This window comes from Bos indicus x Bos taurus, chromosome 4, assembly GCF_003369695.1.
Source record: "Bos indicus x Bos taurus breed Angus x Brahman F1 hybrid chromosome 4, Bos_hybrid_MaternalHap_v2.0, whole genome shotgun sequence".
Lineage (NCBI taxonomy): Eukaryota > Metazoa > Chordata > Mammalia > Artiodactyla > Bovidae > Bos > Bos indicus x Bos taurus.
In genome coordinates, this window is record NC_040079.1 from 71,108,424 (window position 1) to 71,125,424 (window position 17,001).

The 17,001-nt window shown below is 37.7% G+C and overlaps 2 protein-coding genes across 7 annotated transcripts in view; one reads left to right on the forward strand and one right to left on the reverse strand.

Annotated features, from left to right (window-relative positions):
• Positions 1 to 345: 345 nt before the first annotated feature.
• On the reverse strand, positions 346 to 16,950 carry DUS4L (dihydrouridine synthase 4 like). 6 transcript variants are annotated; one of them, XM_027539662.1, is made up of 8 exons: positions 16,765 to 16,854; positions 12,352 to 12,495; positions 11,152 to 11,288; positions 6,794 to 6,915; positions 4,419 to 4,536; positions 3,271 to 3,393; positions 2,053 to 2,279; positions 346 to 1,350 (listed from the first exon to the last, which is right to left on the reverse strand). In XM_027539662.1, exons 3-8 carry the CDS (start codon positions 11,265 to 11,267, stop codon positions 1,094 to 1,096), a joined length of 963 nt encoding a protein of 320 aa, XP_027395463.1. In that variant the 5' UTR covers positions 11,268 to 11,288; positions 12,352 to 12,495; positions 16,765 to 16,854; the 3' UTR covers positions 346 to 1,093. The 6 variants fall into 6 exon arrangements, with proteins under 6 accessions (XP_027395463.1, XP_027395464.1, XP_027395462.1 ...); XM_027539663.1 differs by lacking the exon at positions 16,765 to 16,854 and adding an exon at positions 15,794 to 16,090; XM_027539661.1 differs by lacking the exon at positions 12,352 to 12,495 and having other exon boundaries at positions 16,765 to 16,950.
• Positions 15,922 to 17,001, forward strand: part of COG5 (component of oligomeric golgi complex 5) — a 278,324-nt gene continuing 277,244 nt past the window's right edge. Inside the window, 2 exon segments of the mRNA XM_027538437.1 lie at positions 15,922 to 15,975; positions 16,791 to 17,001. Of these exon segments, the coding sequence (XP_027394238.1) occupies positions 15,922 to 15,975; positions 16,791 to 17,001 (265 nt within the window).

Consider the following 17,001-nt stretch of genomic DNA (forward strand, 5'->3'; position numbering starts at 1 on the left):
GATGCTGAAGCTGAAACTCCAATATTTTGCTACCTGATGTGAAGAACTGACTCATTGGAAAAGACCCTGATGCTGGGAAAGATTGAAGGCGACAGAAGGGGACGGCAGAGGATGAGATGGTTGGATGGCATCACTGACGTGATGGTCATGAGTTTGAGTAGGCTTTGGGAGTTGGTGATAGACAGGGAAGCCTGGCGTGCTGAAGTTCATGGGTAGCAAAGAGTCAAACCCGACTGAGCAACTGAACTGAACTGATATTTACCAAGCTCTCAATCTTCTAAGAATTTAGAAGCCTTGAGATGTAACAAATATAATGTCATTTAAAGAATTTCACAGAATCTTAGCTTTTTTTAATAAAGGTTTTTTATTTTTGATGTAGATCATTTGGAGTTTTAATGGCTGCGAGGCATTAAAGGTTGAGATCTTGGCTCCCAACCAGGAATTGAACCTGCACCTCCATGCACTGGAAGGAGGTATTAACTACTGGATCAGGGAAGTCTCCCTTAGTTTTAAATTACAGAACACATCACATCTAATTAATTTGTTACATACAATTTAAAACAAATACCTTAAGGTATATAATTCATGAATTAGGAAGTAGCAGTTTAATTTTCCAACCTAAACTTTGAATTTAAGCCCTGAAAGCAATTCTATACAGAATTTTTTTCCTTTTCATTTCATATAGATGTTGCCATTTGCTGTCTTACTTTTCTGCACTGATTTTCATTTAAAACACTTCATGTTAACTAACGGATACCATATGAGCCATATTTTTAGTATTAAAATAAAAATTTTATTTATTTAAAAATGTTAAAAACGTGATTTCTTTAGGAAAAAAATTCTCACATTTTAATTCATAATAGGATTCAGAGCAAGGTCTGTCAATGTTTGAAACACCTAGGATCTTTTTTAAAATTAAAATTTGGGTCTATCCTAGAGATCTACTGAACCAGAATCTCTGAGGATGTGGTCCAGGAGTGATTTTTAAAAATTCTGTCAGGGCATTGTTTTTACACTAATGTTTTAGAGTCACTGATTCAAAGTAAAAACCAAGATGTGACCTTCCATGGTTTCATTGAAGAAAGAAAATAATTCAAGTCCGGTCAATCCCATAATGGTCTGTAAGATAATCTAAGACTGCTGATGTGCTTGACAAAGCATTAAATATTCTTTTTTCCTGCCTTGAAGTTATCTTTTCCATCATATACATTAAATGTTGATGGAAACACATATAGGGAGTTCCAAGTTCAAGAGCAATGTCAACCCAGTCCCAGATGCATTTCAGTGGGGTTTCCTCATATCCAGCAAACATGGCCGGGTTTGCTAAGAGTCCTCTTGCAACCATCACACCTACAAATTAAAGCATATTTCATTTGTCCACACATTAAGAACTCATGGTTATGGGGTCAAACTCAATGAAACAAACTGAAAATATTAAAAAATAATTTATTACAAGATTTTACAATGCCCTTAGTTTCATTCTTATTAAACAATTCATTTTTATACTTTTTATAAACCAATGAAGTGTAAATGCAACTTTTAAGACTTTCTTTTTTAACGTTTTAAATACTTCAACATTAAAAATTAGTTTGGGGTTTTTTTTTAAGGGTAAACCTGGATTGTTATAAATTGGATTTGCTTGAAGTTAAGTTTATTTGCATTCTCTCATCTAGCAATAGGTATCACAGGGCTTGATATGCCAAAGTTGAGGCGGATAATGAAACTGCATAGCAGTCTGGGGTTTCTTTGGCTCCTATAGCCACTCTTCCATTCACAAATTCTCATTTCTATTCTGTAGGCTCTACTGGTCACTCAGTGGATGAGATGGTGGCAGAGAAGTAACTGAACTAATTCACTCCAATTAAAATAATCTGTTGTTCCTAAGTCAAAGGATTAACATTTTAGTAAACTGCTTAGCTTAAATTGGTACAACAGGAAAATAGGCTCCATTTGAAAGAAAAATAATGAAAACCACATTAACATTACTCTCCCACCCCCATTTAAAAATTTTTCTAATTAAAAAACAAAAAAGTCAAAGGACTTATTTCTTACCATCTGTCCCAGTAGTATGCCACACATTTTCTGCTTCTTTTAAGCTTCTGATGTCTCCGTTAGCAACTATAGGTATAGACATACTTTCCTTAATTATTTTAATGGCCTCATAGTGAACTGGCTGATGTCTTTCCTCAACAGTTCTTCCATGGACTGTAATCCAGGAAACTCCTGTTGCTTCAGCCTTTCGACAGAGATCTACAGTTCTTGTAAGGTCATCATGGATCCTATAATTTCAAAATCATATCTATCTTTTTACAGCACACACATCTTAATGATATCAATAAACAGAACATTATTTCATCTACTACATTATTTAGTTTAGCTATGCTGTTCATATTATCACCACATACCACTATTAAAGTTTTGTTCAGGTATCAGATCCCATTCAAGATCTTGAATTTAGCTATTTCACTATTGGCAATAACAGGATGACAAAGAATTGTTACCTAGTGTGGCTCTTTTTTGGCTTTGATAACTGCAAGATTCATCAAAGTACTATCACAGATGCATTGAAAGTTGCTATTGTAATATTTGCTGTGCATGCTCCAATCCACAAGTGGGAGAATTATAATTTATCAAAATATGTTTTTAACCTGTCACCAAAAAACTATTTTTCATTTTTGATGTGAAATTTTAGTGCAAATATTATTCCTATTTTCCACTCTTGGTATCAGAAATGTTTCTTAGCGTTAGTTATTTCAATAGTACGTGGAAAGAGTTGTGTTTTTTTTTGGGAGTGAGTTTTTTAATAATAAAGGGACATTTTAATTTTTGTTAAATATGAAGAAATTGTTTTGAATTATAAATAAAAATTATGGTATCTGTTAATTCACTAAGCATCTTTGTTTCAACATTTTCATATTCTAGATGCCTATGTGGGGCTTCCCAGGTGGCTCAGTGGCTAAAGAATCCACCTGGCAATGCAGGAGACATAGGAGACACAGGTTCGATCACTGAGTCGGGAAGATCCCCTGAAGGAGGGCATGGGAACCCACTTCAGTATTCTTGCCTGGAGAATCCCATGGAGGAGGAGACTGGTGGGCTACAGTCCATGAAGTCACAAAGAGTCATACATGACTGAAGCAACTAAGCATGCACGCAGATGCCTGCATACGAAAAGGAGACATCTCCACATTTCCAGACAAAAGGAATATTCTTTTATTTCCTGAGTAATGGACGGACTATCGTACCAAGAGATTAAAATATTACCTTTACCTTATTTTAATAGATACTGAAAATCTGGGGTTTTCCACTTGATTTCTTACTTGTTTCACCATGTCTCGAACAAGCTCTGGCTTGTTTATTAAGCAAGCTCCATAACCTTCTGCCAGTGCCCACCTTCATAAAGCAAACATAACAACAAATAAATGGTAAACAACTGGAAGAGAAGATGCAATTCTAAAAGCACAGTAAGTGCATTTATCTATTTCTCTACCTAGCAATCTGGAATGGAACCATAATTTTTAAAATTCATAGATCCAACATTTCTAAGTGTATCAAGATTAGGAAAATATGTTCCCAGATCAAGAAGTATTTAGGGGAAATGGTTTTCACTGGCAAGTGAAAAAATTAAAGTTCATTCAACCAAAACAGATTTAAGTATTTGTAATTAATTGTAATTACTTCAGATTTTTTCAACTCCAAATGTGATGTTTATTATACATAACAAGAAGTTTTATTAATCTTAAGAGTAGATATTTTTGGCTTACAGCATTCCAACACCCACTAAACAGCTTACTGAACTCTACTAATGAGTATACAAACATGTCTAATCTGATTTGGATTATGCTATATGTAAAACCTTGACTCCATTCTTTGAACATATTTTGAATTATTGACAGATAATCTAGTATTGTGCCAAGAGGTAAGGATATTATCATCAAATTAAGCACATTCTATCAACACTCAGTTACTCAGACTCAACCAAGTAACTGTAGTATAAGAAGAAAAGGTAATTTTAAGAAGGTATTCTTATAACTGAATCATAGAATCACGTATCATAGAATCACAATGCTTGGAGCAAGTAGCAGTAAAAATACATTTTAGGGGTTGTTATAAACATCAGAGTCTCACATAACTACTTATGGATGAGGTTCAAGGCAGATCCACACATAAAAAAATTCTAGTGGTGAGGTGAGACAAAAACTTGTCAAGGGTCTATACACTGTTGCAGCCGTCAGAAAATATCTTTGCATGTGTGTTTCTAAATAATATTTCCTTAGTTTTTCTTGCTTCTTAGAGCCCAAGTTCTTTATGTCTATCTTCCTTACTTTTCAGTTTTTGGAATACCAGAATGATAGTTTACCATGTTCACTAGTTTTTCCTAATCTTTTGAAAATTCTTCCAACTTCTTTGAGCTTTACCTCTGAGGGCAACCACAGTTAATGTCTATTCCATTCGCATAAGGACAGACTATACGAGCAGCATCAGATAAAAGTCTTGCATCATTAGCAGCAAACTGAACAATCAATGGGCAATCACCTGATAAAATGAATAGCTCAACATTAAAATTCACAGAAACACACACACACATGAGAAAACAAATTTTAATGTTTGTACAGGATAAAATTCTATTTTTAGACTAAGAAGCATGTGTTCAAACAATATAGCATTAAAATAACTTAAAATATTTTAAATTATTACATGCAATTTAGACTTGGTACAAATTCAAACAGTACAAAATTTGATAAAATAAGAAGTATAACACTTTTGCCAAACAGACTCCTTTCCTAAAGGTGAGATTATACTGCATTCTAAAACATTACGAAGACCTGTAAAATTTAAGCAAATGTGAACATTCTAAATACATTGCTATCCCTATGGTGTTTTCCCCTGATGTACCTGAGATCTATATGCAGACCTGTTTTCCTGTTTTTAGTGCATATTCCACTATGATGGTGAACTACAGACTGTTTTTTATTTGAGACTCTTGCAAACAATGTTGCGATGAAGATACTCTTACATACATATTTTTGTGAGTATATTCATGAAGTAAATTCCTAGGAGTATAACTGCTGGGCAGGTATTAACATTTTGAAAGATACTATAAAATTTTCTTAGAAGACTTTACCGATACACATATACACCAATATGGATGACAGTTCTGGTTTCCTTACAACTTATCCTACACTGTACATGTAACAACATATTTTTTATTTATAGCCTGTCTCTCCATACTTTTTGCAGAGTTCTCTATGTGCAATTTTTCTTTTGGTTGCTCCCTTTTTATTATTTAAATTTAAAAATAAAACAATTAGCTCTGCTATCTATCATAAACATCAAAATATTCTATTTTCTCCAGTTTTTAGTTTGTCTTTGAGTATTATCTGTGCCCTTTTCTTATATATAACAGTCTACATTTTAATATAGCCAAATGTATCAGAGCTTTTCTAGGTTTTAAAGGACACATTTCCCTCATCTTTGGATGTTACAGATTTTGAATAGATGTATTTTGACGTTTCTAAAGGTTTTTTTTTTTTAAGATTACCTGTATGAGATTTACTGGGTATTTACCAAAATGCAGATTTCTTGTTATGGCTCTAGTTCCACTGACTCAGAATTTCTATGAAAATCTACTGATTTACAGGATTATCAGAGGATAGGAGAATAAGCTTTTTCCTGAGGATATAGGTAGGATTCTTTCTGCTTCGTAACGCGAGAGTTATAAAATTTCAATTTAACAATCATTTATTTGTCAAATATATTTTCAGTGCTGGGCTAGAAGCTGAGGATACAAATCCACAAGAAAAAAATTCCAACCTTCAAGAAGCCCATAGTCTAGTGGGAGAGACAGACACGTAAGGAGGAAATCACAGTACAGTATGATTAAGTACAACAAAAAGTCTGTGCTTAGGCAACGGACATGAATGGAGTGTGATTAGGAGAGTTCCTTGGTCACAACTTTAGAGCATTAAGAAGTATGAAGTGTCCTTTCCCAAAGAGACAGGGATAAGGGGACAGGCCTGACTAAGAAGGATACTCTAGGTGGAGCAGTGTGAGAGATTAGGGCATGTTCAGGGACTTAAAATAACTTAGTATTTTGAAGAATAAAGTCGGTGGGCCATGGAGAAAAACTGATGGAAGATAAAGCTGCAGAACATGTGTTCAGTGTTCTAGATCATGAAGAACTTTATATTATCTACACATGCTGGAGTTTTCCTCTTTAGGTCAGTGGCTCTCCATCTTTAGCAAGCTCAGAAGCACCTGAAGAGCTTTTAAAAACACAGATTGCTTGTGACATACCCAGAGATTCTGATTAAGCAGGCTTGGAGTGGAGTCTAGAATTTCCATTTCTAATGAGTTTTCAGATAATGCTGATGCTAAGTGGTCTGGGAAATCACTTTGAGAACCACTGCTTTAGGTGATGAGAGGTCTAAGGAAGATTTTGAGTTAGGGAAAAGAAATGATCAAATTTAAGTTCTAGAGAGCTCACTTGGAGCTGTCTGCAGGACAGTTTGGGATGGGATAAGGCTGGCGGCAGTGAGATAGGAATCTGCCAGGTGAGAGAATGGGGCCCTGAATGGAGGCTGACTTACACTTTGATAAATTATTCATAGTTTACAAGGCACTGAGGAAAAACACATTGTAAAAAACTTATTAAACATTTATAGAAAACCGAAAGATCTTAAAGTAAGCTCTCTGAATTCTGTTGTCTGATTAGACAAGAGTGTTGAGTTTTTTTTGTTGTTGTTTTGTTTTTTAAGTTTTACAAAGACAGCAAACTCTGGCTTTCACGTACCTTGATTTGTGGTAAATTCACTGTCTCTGGCTTTTGCAGATCTGACAAAATCAGCAGCAACTATCATTGGTGTATAGCACAGATCACAATCGTATTTTCTGACTAGTGTTCTGAAAGACAACCTGTGAGCATATAAAACTTTAATTAGGCATTCAGAAAGCATGATAACCCTACGTTCTTCAGAGTTTAGTTATTCATTAAATATTTATTAAAGTTCTGCTACGGAAAGATGCAGTAGATGTACTCTTCCTATTCCTCCTGCTTAGTGTAACTAAAAACTCTGGATATTATATACAAAACAAACATAAGCAAACTCCGAAAGGGGAGAGAAGAGAGCAGACAGGCTAGTGACCTTGAGCAGGACCTAAGGAATGACAATGGTGAGTTATCCGAGTTTTGTTTTTCCCTCAAATATCCTAGGTTTGAAACTGAAGAAGCTGGCAACCTGGAAGCAGCAATGGATGCAGACAAAAACAGCCCCAGCAAAAGCCTGCTAATTTTACCCCAAGGACCAAGAAGGGGGCAGCCTAGCAAGCTTTTAAATAATGATGATTTTACTCTAGCCCAACACCAGAGAAAAATTTGTGGCCTGCACCTCCACAAGCAAAGCTCCAGTGGGGAGCCTCGACTTCTAGCCTTCCAAAGCTGTCACAATGTTCTCTAACACCCCTCCACGGTGGTGTTAGAGAATGCCAGGTAGGAAACTGGGACTTTAATCCTTGCTGGCCAGAAACAAGGAGGCTACCAGTGGAGACCAAGTGGGGAGCCTGGAATTCCACACCAACAGTGCAGCAGCAAGACACCCTTCTCCCTCACCCCAGGAACAGTGTCAGAGAATGCCTAGTGAAGAGCCAGGCCTTTCGTCATTGCTCAGCAGTTACCAGGCCACCCACTGCATGGGGAGCTGGAACTCTTAGCCCTGCTCAACGGTAATGAGGAGCCTTATGCCCCTGGGGTGTCAAAGGAGACCAAGTGGAAAACCTAGACTTCTATCTCTACCTGAGAGTAATGAGGTGGTGCTTTCCCATCCTTCCCCTGCTGTGGTGGTATCAGAAAAAGCTAGTTAGAGCACAAGTTTCAATATTCAGAATCAAGCACTGTAATCCACCATATTAACAGGCTAGAGAAAAAAAAAATCACATGACTGTATCAACTGATGCAGAAAAAGCACTTGACAAAACAACATTCGGATTAAAAACTAAAACCTCCCAGAAAAACAGGAATAGAGGGAACTTTCTCAACCCTATGAGGAACATCCACAAAAAATTCTATACTTCATATTATACTTAAAGGTGAAAGAATACTTCCCCGCCAGATCAAGAACAAGGGAAAGATGTCTGCTCTCATCATTCTTATTCAGCACAGTGTTGGAACTTTAGGCAGTGCAATGAGGCATGAAAGTGAAATAAAAGGCATCAGATAGAAAGGAAGAAGTAAAACTATCACTATTTGCAAGTGACATAACTGTCTACTTAGATAATCCTAAGGAATTTATATGAGGAACCTCCTAGAAGCAATAAGTAAACACAGCAAATTCACAGAATGTAAGAATAAAACACAAAAAGCAATTTTACTTCTATATACCAGCAATGGACACATGAACACCAAAATTAAAAGTATAATAACTGAATGTAAGCCTTACAAAATATGGACAGAATTTGTATGCTGAAAACTGTATAACACTTAACACTAATGAAGGAAATCAAAGAAGATCTAAATAAATGGAGAGATACTGTGTTCATAAGGAGACTCAACACAAGGAGTTCAATTCTCCCCAAATTGATATGCATATTTAATACAATTCTTATGAAAATTCCACTAAGATTTTTTTTGTAGGTAGAGAAAAGATCATCCTAAAATTCATTTGGAAAGGCACTAAACAGCTAAAACAATTTTGAAAAAGAAAAGTGGGATTTATCAGATTACTTAATTTCAAGATTTATTACAATAAACTGTGGAAAATTCTGAAAGAGATGGGAATATCAGACCACCTGACCTGCCTCTTGAGAAACCTATATGCAGGTCAGGAAGCAACCGTTAGAACTGGACAAGGAACAACAGACTGGTTCCAAATAGGAAAAGGAGTACGTCAAGGCTGTATATTGCTTATTTAACTTCTATGCAGAGTACATCATGAGAAACGCTGGGCTGGAGGAAGCACAAGCTGGAATCAAGATTGCCAGGAGAAATATCAATAACCTCAGATATGCAGATGACACCACCCTTATGGCAGAAAGTGAAGAGGAACTAAAGAGCCTCTTGATGAAAGTGAAAGAAGAGAGTGAAAAAGTTGGCTTAAAGCTCAGCATTCAGAAAACTAAGATCATGGCATCCCGTCCCATCACTTCATGGAAAATAGATGGGGAAACAGTGGCTGACTTTATTTTTCTGGGCTCTAAAATCACTGCAGATGGTGACTGCAGCCATGAAATTAAAAGATGCTTACTCCTTGGAAGGAAAGTTATGATCAACCTACACAGCATATTAAAAAGCAGAGACATTACTTTGCCAACAAAGGTCCATCTAGTCAAGGCTATGGTTTTTCCAGTAGTCATGTATGGATGTAAGAATTGGACTATAAAGAAAGCTGAGCACCAAAGAATTGATGCTTTTGAACTGTGGTGTTGGAGAAGACTCTTGAGAGTCCCTTGGACTGCAAGGAGATCCAATCAGTCCATCCTAAAGGAGATCAGTCCTGGGTGTTCACTGGAAGGACTGATGTTGAAGCTGAAATTCCAATACTTTGGCCACCTGATGTGAAGAGCCGACTCATTTGAAAAGACCCTGATGCTGGGAAAGATTGAGGGCAGGAGGAGAAGGGAACCACAGAGGATGAGATGGTTGGATGGCATCACCGACACAACGCACACGGCTTTGGGTGGACTCCAGGAGTTGGTGATGGACAGGGAGGCCTGGCGTGCTGTGGTTCATGGGGTCGCAAAGAGATGGACACGACTGAGCGACTGGACTGAACTGAACTGAACTGACAGTAATCAAGACTGTGTGGTACTGGTAGAGGGACACATAGATCAGCAGACCAGAGACTGCAGAAAAAGAACCATATAAACATGCTCAGCTGAGTTTTGATAAAGATGCAAAAGTAATTCAATAATGGAAAGACAGCCTTTTCAACAAATGCTGCTGGAACAGACAACTGTCAGCAAAAACAATAAACCAACCAAACTGAGCCTATGTCTCACACTTCCATAGAAATGAGGAATTATGAACTTAAATGTAAAACGTAAACTAGAAGACTTTAAGAAAAAAAGTAGGACACAATCTTTAATATCTAGAGCTACATAAAGATTTCTTATACTTGAAAACAAAAGTACAATCTGCAAAAGGAAATATTGATAAGATGGACTTCATCAGTAAGTAAAAACTTTTGCTCTGCAAAAGACATGGTAAGAAAATGAAAAGACAAGCTACATGCCAGGAGAACACATATTTAAGCCACCTGTCGGACAAAAGATCTGTCTATAAAATATAAAGAGCTCTTAAAACTCAAGAGCAATCAAAACTGGGACAACAAAAAACCAAACAATCTTGATTAAAAAATGGGCAAAGGGTTTGAAGAGATTTCTCCCAAGAAGATACCCAAATGGCCAATGAGCACAGGAAAAGATGTTTAACATCACTAGAAAAACACAAATAAAAACCACAACGAGATAATTCACATTCATTAGGATGACTATTAAAACAATAACAACAACCTCCCAAAACAGTAAGTGTTGAGGAGAATGCTGAGAAACTGAAACTCTCGCGCACTGCTGAAACTCTTGTGCACTGAAACGGTGTAGCTACTATAGTAAACAGCAGGGCAATTCCCCCAAAATTAAAAACAGAATTGCCACATAATCTAGCAATTCCACTTCTGGGCAAATACCCCAAAGAACAAAAAGCAAGGTCTCAAAAAGATATTTATATATCCGTGTTCATAGAAGCATTATTCCCAAGAGTCAAAAGATGGAAGCAACTCAAGCTGGGCTGAATGAATGAATGGATAAATAAAATGTAATATATACACACAATGGAATATTATTCATTCTTAAAAAGGAAGAAACACATGGGTGAACCTTGAGATATTATGCTCAGTGAAATAAGCCAGTCTTAAAAAGACAAATACTGTGACCACTTAGATCATACATATGCCAGGCAGGTAATAGCATCAGGACTCAAGCCTGTATCCTAGTCCCAAAGCTAGGCATTTGAAGATCCATGTGGCGGGGTGGTCTTAATACAATATTGTAAAGTTTAAAAATAAAATAAAATTAAAAAAAAATAAAAAAATAAAATAAAAAGTCAGAGCATAAAAAGGAAATCACACCTAGGCTCATTAACCATTTAACAACACTTACTTTGAATATCGCACCATTGGGGCACAGATTTTTACCAGCTGCCCAGAATGAAACATTTCTATTGGATCTTTTCTTCTTTCTTGACATGTTGTAGTTTGTATGTAGTCACTCTTCATGAAAACAGATTTATTTCAAATCTGAAAAAGACAATTAGTTTGCATGGAGGAAGCACTTTCACTTGAATCCCATCATTCTTACAATTTCAATTGCCAGGAACATGAATTTTTCATTAGGTTTTGTAGGCTTAGGAATCTTAGTTTCTTTTCACAGTATTGAATAGGATACTACAGAATTCTGACTTTATTTATACGTCATGGATAGCTTTTAGCACACTGTGAAATTAAAACGTTTATATTTTATATAAATTATGCTTGTTCAAGTCAAAAACTAACAGTTTTGAATTTTATACTTAATTGACTATAGTAACAGTTTCTGCTCAAATTAATAAGTGCTCAGGATGTAGAAAACTAAAAGATGTTTTCCTAGAATACATGTTATTATTTTCCATGTTAGTTTTTCCATTTTACTTCGTTTGGCATTGATTTAACCAAGAAATTTGATTGAATTAATTCATATATAGTACTAAGTATGTCTGGCACTTTGAAATACCCTTTTTTATCCAGAAAAGTTAAATGGTAGTAACAGAACAGCTTAAGTACCGAGTATTTTAAAAGACATACTGGTACGTTTAATGTTTATTCTTATTCTCAAATTCCATTCTTTTTATTTGAATCAGAAGGCAAACAAACTTTTAATTATATTTTTAAACATTTAAATGTTTTGTGAACATTGTTTCATGAAAATCTCAGTTGTAATCACATAGCTGCATAGTAAATCACTATTATACCCAGAGGGACAAGTGATTAAATTAGGTAATTTCTAAGTGTTTTACAGTTGCCGTACGGTACTTATCATTTCATAGTGTTGGCTGCTTACTAATTCCAATTTTGGCCTTAGTAATTTAAAAACAAATACTGGCCAACTTTAGAAAAGTCTAATTGCTCACCATGAAATTTTTTGGTTGGCTAAATCTGAAAGTATTGATATAACCTAAACATAAACTAATAATTTAATCTCCTTAGGTAGAATGTACAGGTGGAATAAGATAAACTAGTTTTACTGATCACTGTTTATTAGTTTATCACCATTTATCATCTAAACAATAAACATTTAGAGGTGGGTGTGTCAACTAAGTGGTACCTTTAATTAAACCTTGAGCTCATCTTCATCGGCTCATAGTCCCTGTATTCTTAATTCCCCATCCTGAGGACCCCAACAATCTTCTTGGAATCCCAGTTGATCTTATTTTTTTCCATTCAATAAAGATTAATTTCCTGCTATATGCTGAGAACACAGATGAAAATATTTTTGGTGTCTTTAAAAATGTATTAAACAAACTTATACAATAAGGCTAATACACACACTCAGACACAATTTCAGCGTTGTAGAAATAACTGCCAAGAGGAGTCAGTGAAGTTGGGGAAGTGTCCAGTTACAGAGAACAGTACAAAGAACTCCAGAGCAGCATGAAAATGCTTGATGTTTTCAGTGAACAATGAATAGTTCAGCACTGCTTGAGCTGTAACTAGACAGGATATGAGAGTGCCTACAAGTTAATGGGCTTTATACACCAGGTTAAGACTTTTTAGATTTATACTCTAGGGCCTTGGTTCTCAGACACTTTTCCTGCTCTGTGGGTAATTTTTACATGTGCACTCAACATGTTAACGTGTGCATGTGACATACTTCCATGGGCATGTATTCTTGTGTAAGTTGTTTGTCTCTCCTTGTACACTAGTTATAATTGAAAAGAATTTAGCAGGGAAATGAAGCACGATCAGATTTCTGACTTGGAAAGATTTCACTGGAGGGTTTAGGGGTGTTGATAAAATACTAGTAAGGATGCCACTGTAGTAGACCAAGCCATGTGTAATGAGTATCTGATCTGGGAGTCTAGGAGTGAGGAAAGAGGAAAGAGAATGCATTTAGGAGCTCTTTAGAAATAAAAATAAACTAGCAAGACATTTAAGGGTTGGAAATCACCTGATGACAGCACGAGTTATATGTGCAGAGAGAGAATATTAGGATGATGTCAACATTTTTGGATTTAGAGCCTGGTGGATGGCAATTCCAATCAATGAGACAGAGAACCAGAAGGAAGAACGGACAGGCTTTGGCAGGGAAACATGAGTCGATGCTTGGACACATCAAAGAGGTACTTAGCTGATTTCCAGGTGGTGATGCCTCATATGGGGTATATACATATGGTTCTTAAGAAAAAGCTAGAGATACAGATTGAGAGTCTTTAACCTCTAGGTTAAACCAGAGATCAAACTGTCAATATCCATTCGGTCATTGAAAAAGAAAGTTCCAGAAAAACATCTACTTCTGCTTTATTGACTATGCCAAAGCCTTTGACTGTGTGGATCACAATAAACTGTGGAAAATTCTTTAAGAGACGGGAAAACCAGACCACCTTACCTGCCTCCTGAGAATATGTATGCAGGTCAAGTTGGAACTGAACATGGAACAACAGACTGGTTCCAAATTGGGAAAGGAGTCCGTCAAGGCTGTATATTGTCACCCTGCTTATTTAACTTACATGCAGAATACATCATGTGAAATGCTGGGCTGGATGAAGCACAAGCTGGAACCAAGATTGCCAGGAGAAATATCAATAACCTCGATATGCAGATGACAGCACCCTAATGGCAGAAAGTGAAGAACTAAAAAGCCTCTTGATGAAGGTGAAAGAAGAGAGTGAAAAAGTTGGCTTAAAACTCAACATTCAGAAAACGAAGATCACAGCATCCAGTCCCATCACTTCATGGCAAATTGATGGGGAAATAATGGAAACAGTGAGAGACTTTATTTTCTTGGGCTCCAAAATCACTGCAGGTGGTGACTGCAACCATGCAATTAAAAAGATGCTTGCTCCTTGGAAGAAAAGATATGACCAACTTAGACAGCATATTAAAAAGCAGACATTACTTTGCCAACAAAGCTATGGTTTTTCCAGTAGTCATGTATGGATGTGTGAGTTGGAGTATAAAGAAAGCTGAGTGCCGATGAATGAATGCTTTTGAACTGTGGTGTTGAAGACTCTTGGACTTCAAGGAGATCAAACAAGTCCATGTGAAAGGAAATCAGTCCTGAATATTCATTGGAAGGACTGATGCTGAAGCTGAAACTCCAATACTTTGGCCACCTGATGTGAAGAACTGACTCTGAAAAAGACCCTGATGCTGGGAAAGATTGAAGGCAGGAGAAGGGGACAACAGAGGATGAGATGGCTTGGATGGTATCACCGACTTGATGGATATGAGTTTGAGTTGGTGATGGACAGGGAAGCCTGGAGTGCTGCAGTCCATGGGGCCTTAAAGGGTTGCACTGAGCAACTGAAGTGAACCTCTAGGTAATATGCTGAAACTAGAAACATGGACAAAGTACTTATGGGTACCATATTGTGTAGAAATCATTAAAAGTGCCAACATTTAAGTAAAAGGGAGAAAAAATTTGAATATAAAGGAGACAGCAAGATGAACTTTGGAGCTGGAAGGAATAAACCTGAAACGTGATATTCAGAAGCCAAGAGAGGGCTAAACTTTTACAAAGGAAGGAGGGGATGAGCATCTTAAACATCAGAGAAGAGTGAGAATGAGGTAAAGACTAAAAAGGTAGTCCAATGGCAACTGGGTCACTGTGACGTTAGCAGGAATAATTTCATTCTTATTCACTCTTGTTCCCTTACATGGCACATAGAAGGGTTCCCTTAATGTTTTTGCTGAACGAAGAAATCAGTAGTTCTCAATCTTGGTTGTACATTAGAATGAGGCAGGGAGATTTTAAGCAGGATGCCCAAATCATACCCCAGAGCAATTACATGTGAATATCTGGGCTTAGGATACAGGTATCAGTGGTTGTTAAAGCTTTCCAGGTGATTTTAATGTGCAGTCAAGCTTCGGAATAAATAAATCCACATCCTCCAAAGCAAGTGACACTATAGATTTGTTTAAATGGGTTTATATGTACCTCTTAGCTCCTTTGGGATAAGACAGGAATTGAGTCTAATGTTTTACACTCAAGCTGGTATATACAGGTAGAGATTCAAAATTCTTCATTGAATGAATGTTCTGCAAATTTTTGATGTAACAGCCAGGAAAGGAAAAATGATCCATGATTCAAAGACAATGCTTATTTAAAAATTATTAGTCAAATTTTGTGTATTATTGATAATGAAAACTAATGTGACTCTGGGCACATTGCTCTTGGCAATTTTTGAGACCTCCATTCAGAACAAACAATCCTATTCAACACCAGAATTGATATCAAATATATTAGGGAAGAACCTCTGTGACAAAGTTAAGGCTAAGCACAACGTAGTGAGCTGAGGCTTGTTTGCTTGAGTTCTTATGCATATCTAATACATTTAGACTTATAAAATACCTCAAACAGCGTTTGGCACAGTAAAGTATTTCACATTCTCAAAAATCTGTTAGCAGAATCAAGAGAACCCGTAGCTCTGGCACTGGGGAAAACTGGTTCCCTGTGTACATACTTAATGTACACAAAAGAAAACATTATTTTTTTACAAAGAAATGCTTAACCTTCTTGCACACGTGTGGCTGACCTGTTAACTTACTATTAATTTATTGAGGGAGAAGTAGAGGTGAACAGTGCCGATGTAATGGGAACTAACTTGATCTTTCAGCTCAAAAAATGGAAAATTCATCAATTTGTAGTAAGGAGAAGTCTGGTGTCGCTCACGACATGTGGCTGAAGCTAAGCAATAGAAAAACCTTAAGGATACTGTCTCATGGGAGAGTAGGTAGAGAATGAGTCCCACATCTTTCTGTTTCAGTTGTCCTGCTACTGCTGCTGCTAAGTCACTTCAGTGGTGTCCGACTCTGTGCGACCCCAGGGACGGCAGCCCACCAGGCTCCCCAGTCCCTGAGATTCTCCAGGCAAGAACACTGGAGTGGGTTGCCATTTCCTTCTCCAATGCATGAAAAGTGAAAGTGAAGTCACTCAGTCGTATCCGACTCTTAGCGACCCCATGGACTGCAGCCTACCAGCCTCCTCCATCAATGGGATTTTCCAGGCAAGAGTACTGGAGGGGGGTGCCATTGCCTTCTCCTCAGTTGTCCTACTTCACCGATTTTCGGCTCTTCCTAATTCTCCCCAGTATTCATTCGTGGCAACTTTCCTCTCCAAGCTTTCTCCACCTGCCTTTACTCCAAGAATGCGAATCAAGGCATGTGGCAGATACACGTGATGTGAAAGTCGCTCAGTCGTGTCCGACTCTTTGCGACACCATCGACTTGTACAGCCCATGGGATTCTCCAGGCCAGAATACTGGAGTGGGTAACCTTTTCCTTCTCCAGGGGATCTTCCGAACCCAGGGATCGAACCCATGTCTCCCTCATTGCAGGAGGATTCTTTACCAGCTGAGCCACAAGGGAAGTAGATACACGTAGGTAGCTATTAACACCCTCCAGCTGTACTTGAGGCGTGCAAACGAAGTTCCCAGAAGCCTCCGCTCTCTTGCCTCCATCAAGAGGCCTCTGTTCTTAGGTTCAGCGGGAAACGACGCGGCCACGTTTTGGCGCTCACCTTCTCCGCCCGGAGAACGCTGCTAGCACCAGGGGTGCGGCAGGACACGGAGGAAAGCGCCGGTCCCGCGACCTCGGCTTCCTCAACGCCCTGGGCCCTCAGTGCCCACCAGATCCGGGCCCCACGCCGCTCAAAGGCAGGTTCGGTCCGGCACAATTAAGCGGAACCTCCTAGTCGGCTCGGAGCCTCGGACTGGGCAGAGCGGGCGGCGCCTAAATTCTGCGTCATCATCTGGGC

Coding starts and splice junctions, on each gene's coding strand:
- DUS4L (XM_027539661.1), bottom strand. CDS start 11,267: ATGAAGAGTGACTACATACAAACTACAACATGTCAAGAAAGAAGAAAA. Junction 2,280..3,270: donor TCAGTATCTATTAAAATAAG/GTAAAGGTAATA, acceptor TTGAAATTATAG/GATCCATGATGACCTTACAA. Junction 1,351..2,052: donor GCATACTACTGGGACAGATG/GTAAGAAATAAG, acceptor TTTAATTTGTAG/GTGTGATGGTTGCAAGAGGA.